This window comes from Miscanthus floridulus, chromosome 18, assembly GCF_019320115.1.
Source record: "Miscanthus floridulus cultivar M001 chromosome 18, ASM1932011v1, whole genome shotgun sequence".
Lineage (NCBI taxonomy): Eukaryota > Viridiplantae > Streptophyta > Magnoliopsida > Poales > Poaceae > Miscanthus > Miscanthus floridulus.
Window position 1 is genome coordinate 24,456,769 of NC_089597.1, and position 27,279 is coordinate 24,484,047.

General features: G+C 51.0%; 3 protein-coding genes across 3 annotated transcripts; 1 reads left to right on the forward strand and 2 right to left on the reverse strand.

Annotated features, from left to right (window-relative positions):
* Positions 1–4,040: 4,040 nt before the first annotated feature.
* On the reverse strand, positions 4,041–6,211 carry LOC136522950 (uncharacterized). The gene has a single exon (XM_066516745.1). The coding sequence runs from the start codon at positions 6,155–6,157 to the stop codon at positions 4,235–4,237; it is 1,923 nt and encodes a 640-aa protein (XP_066372842.1). The 5' UTR covers positions 6,158–6,211; the 3' UTR covers positions 4,041–4,234.
* Positions 6,212–6,988: 777 nt separating this feature from the next.
* LOC136521804 (uncharacterized) lies at positions 6,989–9,281 on the reverse strand. The gene is made up of 2 exons (XM_066515571.1): positions 9,008–9,281; positions 6,989–8,434 (listed from the first exon to the last, which is right to left on the reverse strand). The coding sequence occupies exon 2, from the start codon at positions 8,420–8,422 to the stop codon at positions 7,265–7,267; it is 1,158 nt and encodes a 385-aa protein (XP_066371668.1). The 5' UTR covers positions 8,423–8,434; positions 9,008–9,281; the 3' UTR covers positions 6,989–7,264.
* Positions 9,282–12,985: 3,704 nt separating this feature from the next.
* On the forward strand, positions 12,986–15,789 carry LOC136522546 (CDT1-like protein a, chloroplastic). Its single transcript, XM_066516353.1, has 7 exons — positions 12,986–13,423; positions 13,701–13,820; positions 13,910–14,144; positions 14,255–14,875; positions 14,960–15,161; positions 15,260–15,350; positions 15,469–15,789. Exons 1-7 carry the CDS (start codon positions 13,032–13,034, stop codon positions 15,527–15,529), a joined length of 1,722 nt encoding a protein of 573 aa, XP_066372450.1. The 5' UTR covers positions 12,986–13,031; the 3' UTR covers positions 15,530–15,789.
* Positions 15,790–27,279: the final 11,490 nt, after the last annotated feature.

The window sequence follows — 27,279 nt, forward strand, 5'->3', positions numbered from 1 at the left end:
ATCCTTCTTCTTCTTCTTTTCTTCCTTCTCATCATCATCTCTATAAGTATCATCGGTCATTATATCTCCCAACACTTGGTTTGGTGTCATAGTGTCCAAACCACTCCTCACTAGAATAGTGACCAATGTATCAAATCTTGAGGGTAAGCATCTCAAGAACTTATGGGAGAAGTCCTTGTCCTTCACCTCTTCTCCAAGTGCTTTGAGATCATTGATAAGTACTTGAAGCCTATGAAACATCTCCAGCACACTCTCATCCTCCTTCATCTTGAAGCTTGCAAACTTTTCTTTGAGAATATATGCTTTTGCACCCTTCACGGCTTGAGTGCCCTTAAATGATTCTTCCAACTTCTTCCAAGCTTCATATGCCATCTCAATATTCTTGATTTGCTCAAATGTTCTTTCATCAATCGCATCATGAATGGCACTTAGAGCAATGTCATTGTTTTGGAGAAGCACTTCTTCGGTGGCAGTGGGATTCTCTGGATCACCAATCTCAATTTTGGTTTCTACCACCTTCCACACCTTTCTATTGATTGACTTGATGTGTGTGGTCATCTTTGACTTCCAATAAGGATAATTTATACCATTAAATTAGGGTGGCTTCTTGATGTTGTTGATTTGAGCCATTTTAACACCGAAGGTTGTTAAGCCTCAAATAATGGTGACCTTGGCTTTGATACCACTTGAAAGGTCCTAATGGCTAGAGAGGGAGGTGAATAGCCTAATAAAAATTTCAACAACAACACTTAACCAAATGGTTAGACAATTATGAGACGAAGCAAGTGTTGCGCTAGCCTACTCAAAATGCAAGCCACCTACCATAATTCTAGTTTAGATAGTGTCAATTCATACAAGAGCAATGATACTACCCTATGTTAGTGTGCTCTCAAAGGCTAACTAAAGAGCCACACCAACCAAGCAAGCAAGCTCTCACAACTAGCTACACTAAAGAGCTTGTCAACTAGTTTGTGGTAAAGTAAAGAGAGTGACCAAGATAGTTATACCGCCGTGTCGAGGAGTGAACCAATCAATCACAAGGATGAATAACAATGAAGAACAATCACCTTGGAATCAAAGGATGAACACAATGATTTTTACCAAGGTTCACTTGCTTGCCGGCAAGCTAGTCCTCATTGTGGTGATTCACTCACTTGGAGGTTCACGCGCTAATTGGCTTCACACGCCAAACCCTCAATAGGGTGCCGCACAACCAATACAAGATGAGGATCACACAAGCCACAAGCAATCCACTAGAGTACCTTTTGGTGCTCCGCCGGAGAAAGGTCAAGAACCCCTCACAATCACCACGATCGGAGCCGGAGACAATCACCACCCTCCGCTCAATGATCCTCGCTGCTCCAAGCCGTTTAGGTGGCGGCAATCACCAAGAGTAACAAGCGAAATCCGCAGCGAAACACGAACACCAAGTGCCTCTAGATGTAATCACTCAAGCAATGCACTTGGATCACTCCCAATCTCACTATGATGATGAATCAATGATGGAGATGAGTGGGAGGACTTTGGCTAGGCTCACAAGGTTGCTATGTCAATGAAAATAACCAAAGATGTGAGCCATAGCCGGCTATGGGGCTTAAATAAAAGTCCCCACGAAATAGAGCCGTTATACCCTTTCACTAGGCACCCTGCGCTCTGACCGGACGCACCGGTCCAACTGACCGGACCCTGGACTCAGCGTCCGGTCCACTGATGGACGCCACGTGTCACTGGCTTCAAATGCTGTTCGTCAGATTTCAACGGCTATGAAGTTGATCGGATGCTCCGGCAAAACTAACCGGACGCTGGAGCCTCAGCGTCCGGTCGAGTACAGTAAGGGTCTAAAACCGATTTTCCTCGATCGGACGCGTCCGGTCCACCTCGACCAGACACAGCCCAGCGTTCAGTGGTAAACCCTAGCCACTGTACCGCCAAGTCAGCGCGATCGAACACAGGCAGTCAGCGTCCGGTGCTTTTGGATCCAGCGTCCGGTCACTTGACTGAAACGCATGTCCTCTGCTGCCACTGACCGGACGCTCTGGTCCAACCGAGTCCAGCGTCCGGTCACTCACAGTGACCTTCGTCTTTTATGTCTAGGGCGCCGGTGACACCGTCGGACTATCCGCACTCTACGGGCGGACACTCCGCCGATGGAGTTTCTTACCCTTGCACCCAAACTTCACCACCCTTGATCAAATGTGCCAACCACCAAGTGTATCACCTTGTGCATATGTGTTAGCGTATTTTCACAAATATTTTCAAGGGTGTTAGCACTCCACTAGATCCTAAATGCATATGCAATGAGTTAGAGCATCTAGTGGCACTTTGATAACCGCATTCCGATATGAGTTTCACCCCTCTTAATAGTACGGCTATCAAACCTAAATGTGACCACACTCTCTAAGTGTCTTGATCACCAAAACAAAATAGCTCCTATAAAATATACCTTTGCCTTGAGCTTTTTATTTTTCTCTTTCTTCTTTCCAAGTCGAAGCACTTGATCATCACCATGCCATCATCATCATCATGCTATGATCTTCATTTGCTTCACCACTTGGAGTGTGCTACCTATCTCATGATCACTTGATAAACTAGGTTAGCACTTAGGGTTTCATCAATTCACCAAAACCAAACTAGAGCTTTCAGGTTCATGTCTGGGTCGATCCGAATCGGGCCGAATCGAGCCCTCTTTCTTCTGTTGTTCTTCTCCTTCTAGGGTTAGGGTTAGGAACCCTCTCCTTCGATCTAAATTGGATCTTTCTCATCTCCTTCTAAATTGCTACTCTCCCTATCTGGATCTACACATTAGATGAACCTAGCTCTGGTACCATTGATAGATGGTTGTACCTCTAATATCGTAGATCAGGGGATAAAATTCTTACTTAGATGGAGAAATTGTTCTTGTACCTCGCCCTAGCACAGTTGGGTCCATGGCGCCGCAACAACGTGGACGTCGGTGTCGTGGCAGCGTAGGCGCGGTGGTGGCGATGCAGAGATGACGGTGAGGTCGGTGGCGGCTTCCCGTCGCTGGCAGCACCTTCTCTCTAGATCGGTTCGCGTTAGGGAATGGTCGGTGGGGCGCCTGATAGCTCAGGGGAACCTCATGCCGTGTGCCCTGGCCCCCACCTCCCTTTTATGGTGCTGTGCGACGGGGGGCAACCAACCATGGAGCGGTTGGGCGCCCCCGATCAGGGTGCGGATCCAAGGGTCCAATTGGTGGAGATCATAATTAACAAACGCCACTTCAGAGAGCACTCATGTTGGAGCATCAATGGACATGAAACAAATCCAAAGAGGGAAACAGAACACACCACCATTTTGAGAAAGGTAACGACATCGCAATTCAAATTTCAATGGAAGTTTCATTCATTGCACGACGCTCTGTCCATGTTCGGAACCATCTAGCACGACATTCCACAAGAACTCATCTTATGCATCCTGAACCATATATGACTACCTGATCCCAATTCCCAACAGTGGAACTCTAGGCGAACTTTGGTCTTGATCAGAGGACTCTGGATGTACCAAGACCAACCAGACTGCAGACCACAAGTAACTGGGATCTACTCACAATCAGAAATGGCAAAGGGATAAATCATAAGAGCACATTTTTTAACAGCTGAACAGACTTGAGGAGGTGATTGCTTGATCATCTGAACTTGAATATACCAAGAAAACCATGATCAACAGAGATCTATCAAATCACAGTTTCACAGTAGGTAGATCAATAGATTGCTGGAACTAGGCATTAAGAGAGCAAGCAACTACTGTCACAAAGTGGACTTAATGTTCCAAGCAAACCACGGTCAGTTGAGACACATATGAAGTTAATGTACCAACTACTACCACGATAGATTGCTGGAACTTAATCTATCAAACACAAATGGGTAAATCAACGCATTGCTAGCACTGACATTCAGAGACAACATATATGAAATGCAACAGTAACAACTACCCACAGAACAGAGCAAACAGATGCAGAACAGAACTGAACAGAACATGAGTAATTTTCCAAAGCATGCAAAACAGCATCGCCACATAAAGTTCCATCAAGAATTCATTCACCATGCAGCAGTGCGACACATTTCATCACGCGACGACATGAACATCCATCAATCCGAGTATCCGACTACCAAAATCTCATCCCTCATCTAACAACCAAACTGCAAGCTCAAAATCCTACTAGTTGCTAAGAAACAAAGAAGAAGAGAACGGACGGGCTCACGCATCACTGCCCTTAGCCGTAGCCCTGATCAGCTGGGATCGTCGCAGAGGTCATCGGTGTGGAGGCGCAGTCGCCGAAGGGTCCCCCGACGCCGCAGCTATCGTTCGTCAGGAGGTCGGAGGCGACGGCCACCGAGGCGGCGAGGTTGGCGAGGTGGATGCGGGGGAACGGGAGGTAGATGCCGTGGACGGCGACGCGCGAGTTGATCACCACGTCAGGTTCCTTCACGGGTATGTAGTTGATCCGGACCTCGTCGGTGGCGGAGCCGGCGCCGAGGGTGATGACGAGCTTCTGGTCCTCGCCGGCCAGGGTGGGAAGTACGGTGCCTGGGCGGAGGAGCAGGAGGTCGGCGCGGGTGAGGCGGTGCCCGGGGACGATGTGGAAGCGCACCGCCGAGACGTAGCCGTGGCCTCCACCGGTGAACATGACCTGGTCGTCGAGCGCGAACACCGTGAGGTTGGACAGCTTCTCCAGCTCTGCGAACTTGACGCGCATGGCCCGCGCCACGAAGCCGAAGCCGCTGTCGCGCAGGCGGGATATGGCTTCGCGGATCATGATGCGCACGACGGAGGCGGCGGTCGCAGCGGAGGTGGCTGCCGATCTGGCGCTGAGGTGGTGGCGGCGGCGGTAGTGGTGGAGGTGGACCTGGTGGTGGTGATGCGCATGCGCGTCGTCCTCGACGCAGGAGGCGCGGGAGAGCGGCGGGATGAAGCCGTGGAGGCCGTGCACGACGTAGCGGCCGTCGTCGTAGAGCTCCGGTTCCGAGACCATGACGCCGTTGACGTACAGGCTGGCGTGGTGGTTGGAGAAGGGCCCGCGCTGTGGCTGGGCGGCGACGTCGAGGCAGAAGCCGACGGAGGCCGACGGGAGCTTCATGGCGGGCGCGGCGGCGAGCTCGGCGTAGGGGAAGTAGCCCAGGGCCATGTGGTCGAGGAGGAGGTGGCGTCGCGAGCACTCGGGGCAGGAGTGCTGGAGGAATACGTCGGGGGCCGCGAAGACGGTGATCGCCCCGGGCCATGCCGCGACGGACGCCGTGTCGGCGAGGAGCGTGGCCGACGAAGCCATCTCGTTGTACCCCAGCGACGCGAGCACCTTGGCGATCTGCTGCAGGCCGAGGTCGTTGCCCGTGCCCGAGGACACCACCCGCGCAGCGTCGTCGTGGACGGGAGGCGGAGGGCTCGCCGCGTCGCGGTACGGCTCGTCGACGACGGGAGGAGGAGGCGGAGGGATCGCCGCGTCGCGGTACGGCTCGTAGACGACGGGAGGAGGCGGCGGAGGGCTCGCCGCGTCGCGGTACGGTTCGTCGACGACGGGTGGAGGAGGCGGAGGGCTCGTCGCGTCGCGGTACGGCTCGTCAGCGATGGGAGGAGGAGGCCGAGGGATCGCCGCGTCGCGGTACGGCTCGTCAGCGACGGGAGGAGGAGGCCGAAGGATCGCCGCGTCGCGGTACGGCTCGTGGACGACGGGAGGAGGAGCCGCGGGCTCCGATTCGGACGACCCCGCCTCCTCAGCTTGCGGCTGCAGCGGCGCTTGGGAGGGCGGCATCGGATCCCCCGCGGCGAGGAGGGGAGGGGGAGGCGACGGAAGGTCGAGGCGCGTGGTGTCCGCCGCGTCCGCGGCCGCACCCATCGCCGCCATGGCGTCCTCGCCCGAGGGAGCCTGGGCGGCCACGGTGGTGAAGAAGGGGTAGAGGACGCGCAGCGACTGGCGGGTCTCCTCCGACTCCGACTCCATGCGGTTCTGGTGCATGGACGGCGCGGTGTCGAGGCGGGTGGTGGCCGTCATCATGGACGGGGAGCGGTGGTGGTGGTGGTGGGGACCGTGGCCGTGGTGCTGGAGGTGGAGATGCTGGGAGTGGGTGGCGGCGGCGACGGCGGCGGTGGAGAGGAGCAGAAAGGCGAGGAGGAGGGGCAGGTGGAACGGCGGAGCCGCCATGGCTGCTCTGCTCTGCTGCGGGCGAGGGAAAAGGCTGCTGCGGCTGAAACGGAGTGGGTGGGGTTTATATCGGCAGAGGCCAGAGCGGAGAGCGCCGCTCGCGACGGTGCCGTGCCTGTACGTCCAAACGGGCTCGGGTTTTGCTCTCTTGGCCAGCAAGTAGATCGATGTGAAGGACGGAAATGCCCCTCTGCACCTTGTGATCTACGTTTTGGCGGGAGAATTCTCGGATTCTTTTTTTTGGTTGTTGATGACGCACCGTCCTTGCGCTTATCTCCTGCTCCAGCTGTGTACTTTGCTTTTGCGTCGGTTACAGCCATTCGGTTGTTCGTGGGAAAGGTAGAGTCGTGCTTGTTCTACCGAGCAATTTCATAACTCTAAATTTACTGCGTATAGATAAAATTACATCAAGGTGAAACACACGTGCATTATAAAAAAATGGGAGTTGCCAGAATCTTTAGAAAACATTTCAAGCAACAATCAACTAGTACAATAAAACGACAACTCACAATTCACATTTTCTTTCTATAGCCAAACAATCATAAAATACATGTTCCCTTAACAACATAAAAAAAAATCAAGCACTGAGATATAAGAGAAGTGCAAAAAAAAAAGGAGTACCACACAAATCTGAAGGGAACGTTTGATTCAATAGCTGCAACGAACTCCCCAAAATTTTACAAAAGGGAAAAAAAAAACACTCCACAAGGGATCCGAACAGAAAATCACAGAATCCTATATATGATATCCTTAGGAAAAACAAAACAAATGCCACCCTGTTATAGTGGGCGGCCGATTAAGGGTACCAATATGATGGAACTGTACAACAGATGACAAAGCAAGAAATGCAGTCAGGTCCAAATATGTAGCATACAGACACTGATTACATGTCATAAACCAAAACTACGAACTGGCATACCGAGAGAGAGAAAAATATAAAGTCAACAACCAGCTCAAAACATTCTGGTACATTCTGTGAAAGGAAATTATCCTTGCCATAAAACATCAGCATAAGTAAACAAATTGTCACTAGACAAAATAAAAAACATTGAGCAACATTTAAGAGTGCATACTCAATCCCAAAACAGCAAAGTAAAGTTGGACCGATTACATAGCATCACGAGGGAATATCCACGTTGGGCGCCCCTGACCACCACTATGCTGCGGAGTAATTGCAGTCTCTGATAACAAAGGAGTGATGATCCCATTTCTCATGTTGTACACACCAGAGTCACGAAGAGGGTCAACAGCAAGGCCCGCTGGACAGTAGTCACACATGAAGTGTATGCAGTCCTCTTGAATTCCAGTGCACCCTCCAGCTGGGAAAGACTTGGAGCAATGCTTCCCAACAAAGAGTGCCTGGCCACCCAACTTAGAGACAAATCTCCATTGGCCTGGTTTGGTGCTCCAGTCTGCCTCAAAGACCTCAAATGCCACAGTGCGGTCACCCTGACTGGGACCATGACTTAATGCACAATCCCACTGAACCATCCGTATCACCATCAATAGTCTACCACAACATTCAACTAGATAACTCATCTGCATGTACAATTTCCCATGGGCCAAAGGTTGGGGCAGTGCAAGTCTTTTAGTAGGCCTAGTTATGCATTTGACAGATGATATCATCGGCTCACTATCAAGGCCATAAGTAATCTCAAATATTGAGAGCTCGCAGCGAAGATCAACACCATACAACTTCCCATTAAAGAAAGCAATATCAGAAAGGTGGTTAAAACGACCGAGGTTGCTCTCTATGGCCAAGTAGGTTCCAATTAATTGCTGGAATATACGAATTGTACGGCCACTGCCCAAGATCAACGCAGCAACAAGGGAACCTGGTGATGATTCCATGGGCGAGGGCACTGCCAGCTTAGTAAAATAAGAATTATAGCTGGAGCTTGCATTGAACCACTTGATGTCTAGCTTAGGAAGGTTCCGTGTGGCCTTGGAGAAAGGGTTCATCACTGAGCACCCACCATCATGATGCACAAAGAAGAGCCAGTCATTAGCAGAACCACAGCAACGGGCATCATCTGATCCCAGCATTCTGATAATTTTACCATCTGGGATTGTCAGGAAGGTTCCGTCAAGCAGGGTGAGCCATGGAAGCGGAGGTGGCAGTAGCTGCAACAGAGCATTGGAGCACCATGGGCGGCACACTGCCCTTAGTCGAACACGATCAGCTAAGGAGGGAAGCCGCATTAGGACAAGTCCCAAGAGTTCTGGCTGGAGGTCTGGCCAAGATGAAGATTGTGCCTCCATCATGCAAAGTGCAGCCTGAGAAGAAATGACATAGTATCAGAGTTAACAAACAACAGACTTAACAACGTGTAACTAACATGAGTGAAATAGAACCGTATAATATTCAACAAGTCAGCACATAGTTTTGGATAGCAGAAAGATAAGCTCAGGGTTTAGCAAACTCCAAAGTAAAGAACCCCCATCTTTATTTGGAAGGCTGTAATTTTGCTACATTATTGCAGGATTTCTACACTCCTGTGCTCCAAACAGGTGGTGGTGCCAGGATTCTGCATTTGGGTATTCCCTTTTCCCGAGCACAAAACAAATTCAACAAAAAAATACTAATAAAAGGTACATAATCTTTAACTTTTCGATGCTACTCTATATTCAGCAATGAAATATCTCCGTTCATCCAAATGGCAGTCGTTCACTCCCAAATTAGAGTCACAAGTCTGCTCTGACATGCTAAAACGAGCATTCCAATATTCAAACTACACAAAATTAGCTAAATTACGTCTTCCTCCTATCCAGATTGGGTCCCTGGCGTAGCAATCATCAGATGGTGTCGAAATTTAAGGTCGATCCTTGTGATGCCAGAGCATTACGTACCTCCCCTTGTGGCTTGTGCACGTTCGTGTCGTCCCGCGGGAGCGCGATGGCGAGCAAGATCTCGCGCGCGTTGTCCAGCAGCCCGCCGCCTACCTTGGCGGCTTGGCCCTACCCCTCGCTGCGCCCGCCGGCCACCGCGGCGCCGCCCGCGTGGCCGCGTCGTCGTCTATTGCGAGTTGCGTCCTGCCTAGGGTTTGGCCCAATTTGGGGAGGAACAAGAGACTAGACGAAAGAGAGGAGCGATGGAGAAGGGGGAGCCACACGAGTGGGCCGGCCTCAGGAAAGAGGATAGTGGGCTTTGTGGGTAGTTGGCCGGTTGGGTTGCATAGGGCTGATTTTTTCTAACTCATAAAACAGAGAATTTGTTTTCGAACGGCGTCAGTTTCTATGCAAGAGATTTTATAATTTCGAAAAACTATTGTGCGGGTAAAGTTGTAGTCTTTTTTTAGTTTTATATAAAAACTTCTCTCTAGATTACTTTTTTTTCTAAGCCATATAATTTTTTTAATATCACAGTTTCTTAATACTACAACATGAAAACAAAGGGACTTACTGGTTTTGGAAAAAAGGTTTGTTATTTCAGGGGAATGATTTGTTGACAACAGGGTAATTTCAATTTTCTTCATAGTTTTTTTTCTGCAATAAGTGTTTAGCACGTCATCAAGGGCACATAAAACGGTCAAAATCGGACATGGCTGAATATAGAGCAAAAGTAACTTGGCCCCGTTTAAATCCCATGGGATTCTTGATTAAAAAAAAGTCCCATGGGATTCTGGGAATCCGGTTAAAAAGATCTTAGAATCCCACTATGTCATCCAACGGTCTAGATTCTAGAGGGATTTTAACTCGTAGATTCTCGTCTCAAAATCCAATAAAACTATTAGGGCTTGTTTGATTCTTGAAATTGAATTCATTCTAATAATTACAATTTAGACATAGATTAATTAAGCTAATATAGTTATATATGAAATATATTTGTATATTTATTGTTAGGCATACTAGGGATCTACTTATATGTTGCATTTCTATTGTATGGAAGTGACTTGAAGAGTGTGCTATAAGTTGGAGAATAGAATTACAGCATAGTGATCTATAGAATCTATTTTCATCTCTCGCCCTATGAATTTGAGATAGGCTTATTTGTGAGCTTAGAAATGTTATAGAATGTCAAATTCCAAGCCAAATAGCTTAATCCATTAGGTAGATTTCAATCTCTCCAAAATGAAGAGATCCAAACGGCCACTTATGTTTTTTTAGCCGGATTCTTAAGATCTATAGGATTCAAACTGCTTTTAATGTTCTCCATGGATTCTCTATAGGGCACGAGAAGCAGTAGAATGATTTGATTCAGCGGATGTTTAGTAACAATACAACCAGTCGGTGTGATCTAGCTCATTGGGCGAAATGATAATGGGATACACGAGATGATTTTTTTTTTTGTTCTTTGCGGTAAAGCGAGTTGAATAAACAATACAGTACAATTTAGACGTTTGCCCAACTACAAGCTGCACAAGGGGGAGAAACACTGCCGGTGATTGTTCTATATGCTATAAGTTGCCTACACAAGGAATAGAACACCTGCATGGATGTGCAGCAAAAGTAAAAGGAAAAATTAATTTACCAGGACACAAGTACAGAAATAGAACTTTTCTTTCAAAAAAAAAAGTACAGAACTAGAACTGTTTCGCACTTCTCCACCTCTTCATACATCTCAGCTCATTCTGAGTTTCTCTACAGATGCAATCATAAACACTGATCTCTTCAGAATAGGACTGGAATGAATGAGTGGAGAGAGTTCCCGAAAATGACCTGCTGAGAACAGGACTGGAATGGTTTCTCATTTTGCTAGAGAAGACAGAAATCGAGGAAAGAGCCCATCTACTATTCTGCTTCTGGAGAGCATGCATTTGTGGAATGATGCAATACATGGCAGTGGTAAAGCATCAGTGTCTGGATCAGTTAGGTTCGCTGTCAGTTATTATTGGCGATCAGTGCTGAGCATCCGACATGGGGTCTGAAGAGTGAAGACGCAAGGCAAATCTCTACTCCCTCGGTCCCGCAAACACTGTGATTGTAGTTGTAGGACTTGATACGGATACCAAGGATAGCTGTAAAACTACGATAGTACCCCTGTAAAGTTCAGTCCCATTCTTGAATGGACTTGGAAGGTTCCCGAGCTCGCTCAACTTCACAAGATTTCCGGCCGTCCATGGCATCCACGCACCTACGCGCTCCCTCCTAGCCGCGCCGAGCCCCATGCGCCGCCGGGCAGGAAGAGGACAGAGCCGTGCGGGTGGGACGGCTATGGCGGAGGCGGTTAGAGAGATACGGAGTACCATGCAGCCATGGAGAGAAACGAGTGGACGACATTTTTTCTTTTTTTTTTTATTACGGTGCTGCAGCTAGAAACGAGTGGACGAGAAATTACAATTTTTTTTTATTATAGTGCTGCCGCGCTGCCCAACGACGGTCTTTGTGGGAAAATTTTTGAACTCCCCAGCGACGGTCTTTGTGGGACGGAGGGAGTAATGGCTAGTGTCTGGAAACTGAAAAGGAATGTGACACTGATGATAGATGGTAAGGAGGAGAGGAAGTGGACTTCACTGTACCGCCAGAGGATGGGTAAAACTGAATGTTGATGCACTTTTCCAACATTCTCCAGGTGCATCGAGTAGTGGTGCTGTCATCAGAGATCACTCTGGGCAAGTGCTGCTGTCAGCATGGAAGGTGAACCAACGTTGCACAACTGCAGAAGATGCTGTAGCATGCTTTAAAGGTATCCAGCATTCCAGCTTGCGGTGGAATGGATCAAGAAACCTGCTATAATTGAGTCTGATTTCAGAAATACTGTAGAGGTTTTACAGGCATCCATGAAGAGCAGATCCCGATACTCAAATATATGTTTGGACAGAAATCTACACCGGCTTACACCAATGCGCAGGTCAATGAATGTATGTGTATTGTAATAAGGCTTTCTGACCCTTAACAGGTTACATCCACCAATCACCCATCTGAAATGACAATTCCTGAGACACATGTAGCTAGCATCAAACTTTATGTAGGCATAGGGAAAACTCAGCACAATCCGAATGGCATATATTTGGTTAGTGAAGTAGGAGGAATTTGCTTAGGGAGGCTGAGAGCGTAGGAGGAATGGAATCCCACTGCTGACCATCGAGGAGATGAGAAGCGTAGGGAAAACTCGGACCACCAAATTATCCGAATGGCATAGATTTGTCTAGTAAAATAGTACTACAAGGAATTTGCTTGGGCGGCTGGGAGGGATGGGAATCTCACTGCTGCTGACCAACGAGGCGATGAAATGGGGAGATGAGAGGGCCGGCAACCAACTTTCCGCGGAGACCAGCAGCGAGCGCTCGAGCGGGGCTGCGGTGGCCCACCGCCGCCGCCGCCAGTGCCCCAGCTGCCCAGCAGAGCGCGCTCCGCAGAGAATGCAGCGGTAGTGTCATCCTCCAAAGGGGCGGCGCTTAGGCAGTCGGCGTAGAGGAAGCCAGGGCGCCGGAATCGGTGCATCGTGGCTTTTCTCCGGTGAGGCTTACGTTGCCGTCTTGCCGAGGCGGCGGCGAGCCGGCGAGGGCTCGTGCCGTGTGACCACCTGACCGGAGGCACCGAGGGTGAGGTGAGGTAGAGCCCGCGCGCCGTAATGTGGGCTTGTGGGCCCTACCATCGGGCTGGGCCCAGTGTATAAAATAATAAAATATGGGACAGCTCATGGGCTGTCGTCTAGTTTTTTTTTTAACAACTGTAGTCAGTCTAGTTCGAAGTGGCGCGAACGCCTCCCCATCTCGCTTGCCCACGTGGCCTGGCCCGCGTCCCTTGGCGCCATCTCCGTTCCCGCCAGGTCTTCGCGCCATCCCCCGTTCCCGCCAGATCTTCGCGCCATCTCCCACCCGGTAACCCGCCGTATATATGCACCATCCTGATCCGGGTCCCTCAGTCGTTAATCCCCGACCCAAATCACCAGCCACCGAGACGCCGCAACCCTCCCCCTCTCAGGATTGAGATGGACGCCACCCGGCCGTCCAAGAAGGCCAAGACGACGACGGCCGCGGCGCCGCCGCCGCACAAGCTGAGGGAGTCCGCCTCTCTGGCGGACGAGGTCCGGACGCCGGAGAAGCCCGCGAATAAGCTGGCGCCGGCGCTGGCGATGGCGACGGCCGCCGAGCAGATCCCGACGCCGGAGAAGCCGGAGGAGATGCCGAGGGCGTGCGGCCGCAGCGTGGCGTTCTCCGTCAAGGAGATCCGCCGGGCCGCGCTAGGGCTGCGGCGGCCGGCGGCGCATGCTGAGGCGGCGGTGGAGGATGAACTCGAGTCCGTCGAGCGGGAGCTCGGCGTTGGCGCCGGGTCTAGCCGGAGCCCCGTCAAGCGCAAGGCGGAGGTCAAGCTGCCGGAGAGGTAAAGATCCCTGTCCCCAATGTGATTTCGGATCTGGTTTACGCTTGGAAATCGAACTGGTTGCAAATTTCGTTTTATTTAGTTTCCAGCAACGCTGATTTTACTTTTCCCCAATCTGAAATTTACCTCTCGATAAAAGGGGTCATTTTAGGATGTTAGCAGCGAATTTATGTAATATATAGAACCTCTAGCTGTGGGTTTATGTAATAAGTAGAACATAAATAATTCCTAGGCGATTCGTTTCTCTGGTGATGATATATCTTGACTGGTATTGCAGCTACGAGATGCTCTGCGAGTTCTTCAATTGCCTGGAGAGCTCCACCCGGCTGCTCCGTATGAAGGGATCCAAGGCCACATTCCCCAACATCTGTTCTAGCATTCAGCATTTGACCGAGCGGTATAAATCTTGTTCACAAATAGTCATACAATAACTGCTGTGCTGGATTATTGTATTAATAAGTTACCTAATTTTTTGACTGTCCACAGGAGATTTACCCACAGCCATCTTGCACAGCTCAAGTACATAATGCCGGAGGCAATTGTCATTAATAAGATCCTTTTGCGTGATGACACGACATGCTGCATGTACCCTGATCTTCAGGTGAACCTCCTAGTCAATGCTGTTGAGAACGCCGTGAAGCAAAAGGGGGAAACAGCGTACTTAGCATTAAGAAGGATCTTTAGGCAGAGGCTTGTGGAATTCTACAGGGAGCACCCTGAGGTAAGGAAATCGTTTTATGCTTCACAGTTGGTTACTGTTTCATCAGAAGTTCCAAGCTTGTTCTTCTAATCAGATGAAGATTATAATAATGTTGCCTCTGTTAATTTCAGGGTGATGACATTCCTGAGCATGAGTTGCCACATCCATTTAACCAAACAAGATCGAGCACGCCCCAGGATGAACAAAGGACTGTTCCTGAATCTTCGGCCCCACTCAAGCCATCTGATGTCAATGGACAGCAGACCGTTGTGATGTCATACATGTCACAGTCATTCAAGAGAAGGTTTTCACAGAGATCTCCAATTAGCTCTACAACAGCTAGCGCATCCAGTCCACTGGTGAAGGTTGCTTCCACTGTTTCGTCACCACTGAGCAGAAATTCCCTCTTCAGTCGGGGTGTTTCTGGTAGCATGTGTGTTGATGATAAATCAAGTGCTAAAGAAGTCCTCTGCAAGTCTGGTGTTTTAGAAAACACCCCTGCAAAATTTGCCTCTACACCAGTGAGGTTAATGGCGCCTACGCCAGACCTTAAGACACCAAAGAGACCGATCTCTGCCACAGGTTATGACACTCCGCCTCTGAAAATGGCAAAGAGATCAGCTCGTGCCAAGTTGTTTACCACTCCAACAAAGGATAGTAGTATGGATGGAGAGAAGCAAAGTGCAAGCATATCTGGTGCTGATGCTGATGATGAGTTACTCAGTTTTCTTCCACAATCCCTCCTTCAATCGGTAAGTCCTTTCCAATACCTGCAATGATTTCTGTTGACTGTTTGCTCTATTATGAACCAAGAATAACATATGTATTGCTTACAGGTGAAAGAGAAGGAAGAGAGGGCTTTGGAAGAGAAGGAAACTGGGTTCGCTGATCAGGTTAAAAGGCAGAAGTTGATTGCTTCCCTGCCAAGCACCTTTGACACCATATTCCTTATCTATCAGTCAAGACAGCGGTCTGTAATGACAAAGCAGGAGCTAATCCACAAGATTATTGCAAGCAGTCCTAAGATAGCAGACAAAAGTATGTGAACTTTTATCTCTATCTGTGTTTTTCTGTGTTAGACATTTGTTTCCACAATCTTTTGTAACTATTCTGACATTGAATGACTATTTCTGTAGGTGAAGTTGAGGATCATCTTACACTGTTGAAAGAGCTCGTTCCAGATTGGGTCTCTGAGAAAACTGCTCGAAGCGGAGATGCCCTGTGCTGGTAAGCATTTTTTTAAGACTCATGTTTGATGTTCAAGTATCAGTACTCTCTCATCCTTAGCTACTCCCTTAGCATTTTAAATATGAAAAGTCTAATTCATTGCACTGTTAATTTTCAGCATTGATGCCACTTTGAGCCAATCAGAAATTCGGCAAAGACTGTATGCTGCTGCTGAGTAGGGAGAATGCTAAAAGGACGAGCACCTGAAAACAGCACGCAAGTTCCACTCAGCCAAGGGTAGCCCTCGCCTGAGATGTGGTGCATGTGCATTTCAGTTTCTATTTTTGTGTTGTGATAGAAACGTTAACTAGATGAAATGAATGACATGTATAGTGAAGCCATTCTTACAACTGATGCTTCCTCGTTCTTACTTTGTCTCTTTGTAAACCCCCCTGAAATACCACTGAAATAAAAAAAATGTCAAGTCTGCTGATGAGTCCATTTGTGTACTGAAGTGCCGCTGAAATCACAAAAATGTGAAGTCTGCTGACGAGCCCGTTTGTCTACTGAATGACTGGTTCGTCTCTTTGTAAATCCCCTTTTCTGAAGCACCACTGAAATCACAAAAATGTTAGTTTGCTGATGAGTCCACTTGTCTACTGAATGACTGGCTTTCAAACATCTGATGCATTTTCTGAAATCAGTGTTATGCATTTTCTGAAAGCAGTGTGGAAGAGCTCTGTCAAGGACAGCGTAGCGGGAGACTGACGAGGAGTGTTGCATGGTTTGGTTGACGTTCTGGTCCGCTGGCGCCGTGGCAATGAACCGGAGCCTGACAGGATGAGGATGATCCACCGTGCCAGTTGGATCCAAACGTTGTCGAGCAAGTTGGCAAAATGATCCAGCGTTTCACTTTGCCAGACGCACTGGCATAGCACAACAAAGGGCCGTCAACACAACACGATGAACCTAGAAAAGCTGAAACAGCTCATAACACAACACAAAGACTAGCTACCAGTTCAGCACAGAAATGGCCTGGCAGAGTAACTCCAACGATACTAACGCTGCACTCCTGATATGAATATTCCTTCCTAGTTTGAACACATAACATTGCCACCACACAAACATACATGACTGCCAGCTCTGCTTATCAATCTCATTATAGTAGCGGGGAAGCAGCATGCATCACATACGGCCACAAGCCATAAATAAAATGGTTCTATGCACGACAAATCAGATGGAAACATATTAATAACGTTCAGCTGAAAACGTCTATTATTTCAGTGTTGCTAAGCTTACATCTTAGAAGTGAATGAAAAACACGGCATAGCCAGATAATAATAATAATAAAGATGAAACATGATGCAAAGCAAGACTTGTCTTGGGGGCATATCTCATCAAGATCATCCTTGCCTTGTGGACAGAGACCCATCACCAACATACTGATAGGCAGAGTCCAGTCTCCAATTCAGGATATATATGAAAAAACCAAAATACAAGCACGCTCTGTGGAAAGCGGATTACATAGCTTCAGAAGGAAAAAAACATGTTCGACGACCTCTTCTGCCACCTTGTGTCTGCACCACCACCGTCTCAGGCAACAATGGTGTGATCTTCCCATTTCTCATGTTGAAAACACCAGAATCACAGAGAGGATCCACATGAGGTTCTGTCTTGAGATAGTCGGAAATGAAGTAAATGCAGTCCTCCACATGAGGTTCTGCAGCAGGTAAGGACTTGGAGCATCTGCCGACAAAGGGTGCTTGGCCTCCCAATGTATTGACTATCTTCCACTTACGGCAAGAATCTGCAGTCAAGTCTGCCTCAAAGACATCAAACCAAACAGTACGTGCACGCACCAAATGCTCATCTGTTAGGGGGAACAATATTGCAACATCCCTCCTCACATGCAATAGCTTACCATCAGATTCAACCAGATAATTGAAGTTTACATACATGCACCTCTCGTCGTAGGTTCGGTTACATCACCTTGAAGCCTCAATGGAGTCAACTATACATCTGGTAGCTGGTATTTTTGGCATGCCTTTGTGGCCCTCACCAATCTCCAAGACAAATAGATTTGCATACACATTGAGAGCATACAGCTTTCCATCAAAGAACACAATATCAACGATGCTCTTAATATCTTTGTTGCTGACTGTGTCGGTAGCAATTGGGGGCTGGAAAATAGAAATTGTACCATGAAAAAAGCTGTCCGTGGTAAACGCAGCAAAAAACGAATCTGGTGTCAAGGACACGGACGAGGGCACTGCCAACTTATAGAGAAATGAATTTCTCGAGTAGGCATACCTATACTTCACGGTCCTCATCTCATGACGCCAAATAGTGGTCAGGTCAGGAAGCTGTAACTTAGCCTTGGAGAAAGGGTTCATCAATGAGCACCAACCGTTATTGTGCACGAGGAAGAGCCAGTTGTCCACAGAACCATGGCAAGAAGCACCACTCGGTACAGGCATACGGTGAATTTCACCACTTGGAATGCTGAGGAAGGTCCCATCAAATAAGGCCACCCAGGGGAGCGGCGGGGGCAGGGGCTCAAGTTGAGCATTGCCGCGCCATGTGCGGCAGACTGCTCGTTGTCGAACGCGATCAGCAAGGGAGGGGTACCTCTTAAAGACTAGACCCAGAAGCTCCGGCTGAAGGTCTGGCCAAGGCGAAGATCGTGTGCCCATTGTCATGCAAGAAGACTGCACAAATAACAAGAAGTGACCGAGGATTCAGAGTTTTAGCCAAGTTAACAGTAAACAATAAGCATAACTATGAAAACGAGCGTCATTATTAGAATCATTGTATTGACTCTTTTATAGTATAATATATAGATAGGAAGCTACAAGTCTGTACTTTGGGACGGGGGTTTCAAAATCTTTGTACATGTTATCTCTATTTTAATATACTTTAATATACGGGTTATTATAAAAAATAAAGTTAAAGTTCACAGTGAATAACAAACATAACCATTCGTAAACTCCTGGTGACAAGCAGCAGCATAAAGTAACACATGGAATTTGAGAAGGCAACTGCAACCAACCTGAATATATAGAATTATGGTACAAGACTAAATAGAAAAAGGCCTAATAGTACATAGTTCTTAAAGAAAAATGGACCTAGCAGTATATAGTTCTTACGAATTCTCATTTTACTTTCCAGAAATGTTGATTATATATACTAACTAGTACCAGAAGGCCAAAAATCCTTCCAGGATTTCTACTTCTTCCTGAAGATCCTGTACAATTCCATCGAAATTCCTATGTTTCAGAGAGGGATTTAACGAGTAAAGACCTGGCCACCTATCAAGGATAAACTATGGACAATATCAGCAAATAATATCCACCGATTTGAATTCTCATTAAAAAAAAAATCCAGGTCGAACGAATAGTGTCGTCATGCAGATGAGATGGTCTGTAGTTCTATCATCTATGTCAATCAAACCCGCGCACCAAATTAATCAGGCCACCTCAAAAGGGGATGAATATCAGGGGATAGGGGCGCGAGACTTTACTGGGACCAATGGCGTCCGGTCACAGAGAAGCGAGGAGGCAGGGAACCCACTCGCGCATACTTGCTGCGGCCTTGCCTTGCCTGGCTGGCGGCTGCACAACCGTCGAGAGGGATTTTTCAAAAGAGGCACGGCGCAGGTAGATGGGGGTCGTCTTTGGAGGTAGAGACGGGTGGCCGATCGGAGATTCGGATGGCTTCTTCCAGTTTCCCGGCGAGGTTTACATCGCCGACTCGCCGAGGATGAGCATGCGCGGCGGGCAAGCGACGGCGAGGGCTTTCAGATCGCCGGTGGGAGACAGACAGAGAGGGGAGTGAAGGGAAACGTTGGGCCGGGACGGTGGAACTTGAAATGTTACGGCCCATTGGCCCATGCTTCTTCAGTCTGCGTTTCACTCATAGCATCAGAAACCATTCAGATTTCTCGAAAAAAAAAATTAAAAACCATTCGGTTTCCATCTCAAAAGAAATATTGTCGGGTTCATGAACAAGGGTCCCTCGGGGACCAGCTTCCACGCCAAGACTCGACCCAAGCAGACAGCACGCAACTCATGGGCCGGCCCAAGAATCTAAAACAACAAACCGAAAGGACGGTCCAGTCACCGACCGGAAGGACTGGCCGAAGAGGAACAGCGCCCGCTCGTCGACTACTTCGGTCCACCTCTCCGACCGGAGCGCTCACTTCGGACTCCAACCGCCTCCGGACGGCCTCTCCGATCGGAAGGCCTAGCCCAAACACTACTTCCGACTCCGACCTCGCACTCTCCGACCGGGGATACGCCCAGCCCCTACTCACCGCTCTTCTCCGACTGGCACGATCAGAGCCGATTGGGATCAATCGACCGGGGACGCCCGCTCGGTAGGGACCAGGAGACGTGCGGAGAAAAGCAAGGCAAGGCTCACAAGTCAAACCGCAGTACCAGGGACCATACCCTGCACGGAACAGTACTCCGTAACCGCCCTGACACAAACAGTATTGTAGGCGCCGACTTTTTCCCTCTACAGTGTTGCGGGCGCCATTAACTCCCATACGGTAAGGCCCCCCACATGCCTCTGGGCATCGACAGTGTTGTGGGCGCTGGGATTTACCATACCGAGTGCACATGGTGAAATCCCTCACATGCCTCTGGGCATCAACAGTGTATGCAGGTGCCGACATCCGCCATACCCAGAGAAGGACGACGGAACCTCCCATATGCATCCAACAGTGACATCAACAGTGTTGTGGGCGTCTATAGTCGTCCTGTACCCACCATCGTAGGCAACAAGACTTAGGAATATACGAACTCTCTACCTCTCACTTGTAAGGCCATCCCCTTCATCTATAAAAGGGGATGCGCTCTCTTCCAGTAAAAAAAGATAAGTGAACCCAGGTCGATAGATTCAAGCTCACTAGCTCACAACCACAAAACCATCAGGTTCGGACCTCAAGCACACGCTTGAACACTTAGCTCATAGCGGAGCTCCTGTCGCTCTCGGCCCTTCCGACCGGAGCCGACCGGACCTCTTGTACACCCCATCTTTCTTCTTCTCGTTTGTAACCCCACTGCAAACTTCGAGCACCTAGGCTCAGGAATAAAGTCACCGACCGACTCAAACTGGACGTAGGGCACGTTACCTGAACCAGTATAAACCCTGTGTCATTGAGTGCTAGGCCACATCCGATCACAACGTACGACAAAACTACAAATATTTACGTGTTGGTCACTTTCTGCACCGACAGTTGGCGCCGTCCGTGGGGAAGACACTGTACATTCAACACTTTTTGGTCATCGGATGGCCCACCTTTCCGCCACCCTCGCTGTGGCAGACTCAGGCGATATGATTCGCTTCGGCTCACTAGAGTTTCCCACACTCTTGTCTGTTGGGATGTGGGCTCCACCCATCTTTGAGCCATCCCAGGCCTTCCTCTTCGAAAGCCTGGACTTCGTCGCCGATAGGCTCGACGTACTGCACCTCCGCGAGGAGGCTCTCGTTCTGGCGCCCATCGGAGGGGAACCCTCCATCGGCTCTGGGACACACGATGACTTCAAGGGCGCGGCATATACGCTTCATTCCGAGCAAACTCTCTGCTCAAACCCCGCTATAAGTAATGCCCATACTTTTATTTGCTCGCTATTTACTATCTTTCATCAATTATCTGGAGGGACCATGTTGTCCGCATCGCAACCACTACATGACTGGTTCCCCTACGGCCTCGCGTCCTCCACGGGCGCATATGCCCGGAGGCTTTGAAAGATGCTGATGCCACCTCCTTTCACATCCAAATTCATAGGGATGGCGAGCTATGCTCCCACCTGCTTCTACGAACTCCTGGACAACGAGGTTGAGAGCGATGGCTTCAGCATCTGTGACGTGGCGCCTGGCCACCAACCGTCCTGGGAGTGCATTATGGCGGACGCTCTGGGGCAGCCACCAGTAGTTGCGGAGTCTGTGCAGACCCACACCCCTCTGAACCTGCGTGCGGGGGCCTTCGTGCTTGCGCAAGGACACGCTGAGGAACTACGACAACGGCGGCAGGACCATCCACCGCCTGCGCCGGCGCACTCGGTACAGCACGCTGCGCCCTGTGCGCATGACCCGGTCGGCGATGCTCGGGGTCGCTCCCACCAGGTCCAAAATAGAATCATGAACGAGGGGAACGACCTCCCACAGTTCGCTTGGGCTAGCCAGAACATCGCTGCTGCAGCAATGCTTCTGTGCGGTGCCCCTGAGCTCGTCGACCCCTAGGAGCGAGAGGTCTATCAGAACCTCCAGGTTCTAGTAGAAGCCGCCGCCGTACAACAATAAAAAAGCTCCACATCGTGACTCCAACACGCGCCCTCTCTCCCCACCGGGGGAGCAGGGACGTGCTAGACAGATCGCTCCATCCACTCGCCGCTATAGCCGCTAGGTGCGGCTCGGGAGGCAGCAACTGTGCCTCGGTCCGACCTAGCGCCTGCTCCGCACCGACCGTCGATACACGAGCAGCCTGATCCACATCCAGACACTCGCAGCGTCGTCAGCAACCGACATCATGCCTGGCATGATGATGACGTCCACTCGGCGGCAGGAAGAACAGGCAATCGGGAAGTGGAGAATGTGCGTTGATTATACTAGCCTCAACAAGATATGCCCAAAGGATCACTTCCCTTTGCCGCGCATAGACCAGATAGTCAACTCCACCTCGGGTTGCGAGATCCTCTCCTTTTTGGATGCCTACTCGGGCTACCACCAGATCACGATGAAAGAGTCCGATCAGCTCGCAACCTCGTTCATTACCCCGTATGGTTCGTACTGCTATGTGACCATGCCTTTTGGCTTGAAGAACGCTGGCGCCACCTACCAAAGGTGCATGTAGCAATGTGTCGGGTACCATAAAACGGGGTACCCCTAGCATATATCGAAAGAACCACTTCAACCCCATAAAAAACAAAGCCAGAAGGTAAGCCATTGGTTAACCACCGGCCCCGGCCGAGCCCGCCGGCTCTCCGCCTCGCCTTTGGCCTCGCACGGGAGGTCTCGACAGCCTGATGAATCTCCGCCTCGCGCGAGGCCTCACGCGGGAGGCCTCGACAAGGAACCCCTTCTCCGTCTCGCCCGAGGCCCCGCGCGGATAGCCTCGCACGAGACAGCGATTCTCCATATCGCTCAAGGCCAGCTCGGTAATAACCTGTTGCTCCCGCCTCGACCAGCCTTCCCAACAACGCATCGCGTCCCATTAATGCGTCAACCACTCCCACAATCTCAGCCGGACGACGGCTCGACACAGCGGAGGGGCCGACGGGACGGGAGGTCACATCGACGCCATACCGTCCAGAGCAGGACGGGGTAGGGGTTATCGACCACTGTGCACTGGTGCTGTGCCCACGATCAGCGTCTGAACTACACTATGCCACCTAATCCCTTCCCCAGAAACAACGCGGCATGGGGAGTCAAATCCGGGTCACCATAGCCTCGGAATCAGCATACAAGCCCAACTGCTCCCTCCAAGCCTCGGCAATCTACTGTGGGGTCTCAGCAACCGCGGGGTTCATGTCTACCGAGCCTCCCATGATGGCTCAGCCTCGGCACCAATTAAGCCTCGGCCTCTCGCGTTGCCAACACGCAGTGACCAGCGCACCGACTATCACACCCGCTTTGAGATAACACTAGAGCTCCCACGACACATAGGATCGGATGTGACCGGCGCGTCGCCCTAGTACTTCAAGGATGGACCACTTTGTCGACCACACCGCCATAGGAACGGGCTACAGGGCTCGGACATGCCGCCTCCATCGGCACGACGTCGTGTAGCTAGCGAATATATTACCCTCGTCCCCCCTTCAACTATAAAAGGGAGGGACCTAGGCCGTTTCTAGGAGGAGGATCGAACACAGGCGATTAGACCTAGGCTCACGCAATGAACTCATGCATAAACGCACGGACAAACACTCGAGCTCGCCCACGGCTTGAGATCAACATCTTAAGCAATCCACGCCGCACCACGAAGAGACCTGGGACTAAGCCCCCTCTCTCGCCCTGCTTGTAACCCCCTACTACGAGTATTTTGGTGCAAGGAATACAAGATCGATCTCTCAAACTAGACGTAGGGTACCCATTACCCGAACCAGTATAAACTTTGTGTCTCTTTGCATCACCATCCGGAATTGGGAACATGCAGTACAAATTTACTAGTTGGTTAAGGACCCGCCGGTCTAAAACACCAACAGTTGGCGTGCCAAGTAGGGGCCTCTGCATGTCAGTTTTGTCATCCCAACAAGTTCCGGATGGCAGACCCCGTACGACCGCTATGTCTCGGCACGATGATCTGGTTTGGGAGCCTAGAGTTCATCTCTCTAGGGCATGAGTACGACATGGTACTCCTCACGCCCCAAGCTCCACCAACCGACCACGACGTCACGCACCCACAGCCCAGGCACAGGCGGCGCCCGGGCGGCCGCTCCCACCGCGCTCGCCAGGCATGACTCGAGCAGGGTCACCCCGACACCATGCGAACTCAGGGCAACACGTCGCTCTCTGCCGGTATCCCATGACCAGCTATTGGCACAAGGTCCCTAGTTAGGGACCTGTCTAGCCTGAGCCTGGACAAGGGAAAAACACCAGTGGCGTGCGGCGACGCCCCATCATCAAGCTCCGCTCCACCACTCCCTAAGGAGCCAGCTCTAGTGGAGCAGAGCCCAGTGATGGCACCATCCCCATACCCCTTCGGGTTGAGAAATGCCGCCTCCTCCTACGCTTATGCCTACGCTTCCGCTCACATGGATCCCTCAGGACGTCGCCAGCGCTTCGCCCTCGACTTCGACACCACCGCGTCGACCCACACCCATGCTGACTCCTCGGAGGAGGATGAGGCATGGGCCAGAGTGGATTTCTCTGGACTCCACGACTCTGAAGCCATGCGCCACTTCTTGGCCGCAAGCGACTACTGCTTTGGCAACTCTGATTCCGACGATGAGGGCACCCATGACCCCACTCGCGAGTGTTTCCACGTCGGGCTCAGAATGCCGAGGGTAGGCGAGGAGGACGAGGGTGTGGGTAGCCGTTCCCCGCTTTGCCCGGGTGCAGGCAACCGGTCCTTGCTTCGCCAGGGAGCGAACACCGCCACACCTCCACGTGTTGTCCCACCAGCAGCGCGTAGCAGGAACCTTGCCCCCGCACAACCTCAACGCCTAGACCTAGAACAACTCCGTGAGCTTCGGGCCAAGGTCGAACAAGATCGACTCCTCCTATAATAGCTTCGAGACACTCTCGAATAGGAGCAGCGAGGTCGCGGCGAGGGTGGAGGAGCCCGATAGAGGGTCTGCGACGTGCACCACCGCATCCACGACGACAAGGGGAGTGAGCAACCCCCAATCTTCAATCGCGCTAGCCAGAACGTCGCTGCTGCGGCGATGCTAGTCCGTGCGATGCCCGAGCCCTCTACCACGGAGGGGCAACGGGTCCACGGCGAGCTCCAGGATCTCCTCGAGACCGCCGCGGTGCAGCAAGCCGAGAGTTCTGCCTCTCGACAGTGTGGGGGTGCCTCGGACCTTCCCGCGGCACCGCCTCGGTAGGATAGGGAAGCCTCGGTTCGTCCCGAGCCCGCTCAGGCACCGATAGCCTACAGGGTCCCCTTGCTGCTTGATCGCCTCGGCAACCAGCGCGAGGTGCAGGGAGACCATGATGTGGTCAGCAGGCGATGATGCCACGACAATAAGGGGCCCGCCTAGGGCTACCATCCGCACCGAGGTGGCCGTTATGACAGTGAGGAGGACTGCAGTCCTTCTCCTGAACCGCCTGGCCCTCAAGTCTTCAGTAGAGCCATCCGCGTTGCTCATTTCTCGGCCCGGTTTCGGCAACCAGCCAACCTCACAAAGTATAGCGGCGAGACCAATCCCGAACTCTGGCTTGCCAACTACTGCCTAGCTTGTCAGCTAGGTGGCGCGGACGATGACCTGCTCATCATCCGCAACCTCCCCTTGCTCTTGTCAGACTTAGCGCGAGCCTAGCTCGAGCACCTTCCTCCCTCATAGATCCACAGCTGGCGCGACTTGGTTAGGATCTTTGTTAGGAATTTCTAGGGCACATACGTACGCCCTAGGAACTCCTGGGACCTTAAGAGCTATTGCCAGAAACTGGATGAGTCTCTTTGGGACTTCATCTGACGCTTCTCCAAACAGTGCACCGAGTTGCCCAGCGTCGGTGACTCAGAAATCGTCTAGGCTTTCCTCTCCGGCACCACCTGCCAAGACTTGGTCTAAGAGTTAGGCCGGAACGTACCACGCTCAGCCACCGCGCTCCTCGACATCGCCACCAACTTCACCTCGGGCAAAGAGGTTGTTGGGGCCATCTTCCCCGATAGCGATGCCAAAGGGAAGCAGAGGGATGAGGCCCCTAAGGCCTCGGCTCCCCACCTCCCCAAGAGAAAGAAAAAGGGTCGCCAGGGGAAGTAGGACGTCCTCGAGGCCAATCTGGTCGTGGCCGCAGAGCGCAAGAATCCCCAAGGCCCTAGGGGCCCCAGGCCCTTCGATGACATGCTTAAGAAACCCTGCCCTTACCACCAGGGCCTGGTAAAGCATGCCCTCGAGGATTGCTCCATGCTCTGGTGTTACTATGCCAAGCTCAGGCTCCCCAACGACGATGCCAAGTAGAAAGGCACCGGCGACCGAGACGATGACAAGGACGACGGGTTCCCCGAGGTGCACAACGCCTTCATGATCTTTGGCGGACCCTCGGCGTGTCTTACGGCACGCCAGCAAAAGAGGGAACGCTGAGAGGTCTTCTCAGTCAGGGTTGCCACTCCCCAATACCTTGACTGGTCTCAGGAGGCGATCACCTTTGATCGAGATGAACACCCTGACCATGTCCCAAATCCTGGGCAGTACCCACTCGTTGTTGACCTGATCGTCGGCAACACCTGACTCACCAAGGTGTTGATGGACGGAGGCAGTGGCCTCAACATCCTCTACGCCAGCACCCTAGAGCTCCTGGAGATTGACCAGTCGTGGCTCCGGGGTGACGCCACGCCTTTCCATGGCATCATGCCAGGGAAACGCACGTGACCCCTCGGGCGCATCGACCTTCCCGTTTGCTTCGACACCCCCTCCAACTACCGCAAGGAGGTCCTTACCTTTGAGGTAGTCGGATTCAGGGGAACCTACCATGCCATCCTGGGGTGGCCGTGTTACGCCAAGTTCATGGCAGTCCCCAACTACACCTACCTCAAGCTCAAGATGCCAGGTCCCAACAGCGTCATCATGATTGAGTCCACGTACGAACATGCATACGACTGCGACATCGAGTGCTTTGAGTACGTCGAGGCTCTCGTGGAGGTCGAGACCCTCATCGCCAACCTCGACCGACTCGGGGGCGAGGCGCCTGACTCTAAGCGTCGCGTAGGGACGTTTGAGCCCACGGAGGCCGTTAAACTCGTCCCAGTCAACCCCGCCTGCCTCGATGACCGGGCGCTGAGGATCAGTGCCACCCTCGACATCAAATAGGAAGTCGTGCTCGTCGACTTTCTCCATGTGAATGCCGATATGTTCGCATGGAGTCCCTCAGACATGCCGGGCATACCGAGGGAGGTTGCCGAGCACGCCTTGGACATCCAGGCTGGCTCCAGACCAGTGAAGCAATGCCTATGCCGATTCAACAAGGAAAAGCGTAGGACCATCGGCGAGGAGGTGCAGAAACTCTTAGCAGCCGGGTTCATCAAGGAGTATCCCATCTAGAGTGGTTGGCTAACCCTGTGTTAGTTAAGAAGAAAAATGGGAAATGGAGGATGTGTGTAGACTACACCGGTTTGAATAAAGCCTATCCAAAAGTCCCCTTCCCATTACCTCGAATCGATCAGATCGTTGACTCCACTGCGGGGTGCGAGACCCTGTCTTTTCTTGATGCATATTCTGGTTACCATCAAATCAAGATGAAAGAGTCCGACCAGCTCGCGACTTCTTTCATCACCCCATTTGGCATGTACTGCTATGTGACTATGCCTTTCGGCCTCAGAAAC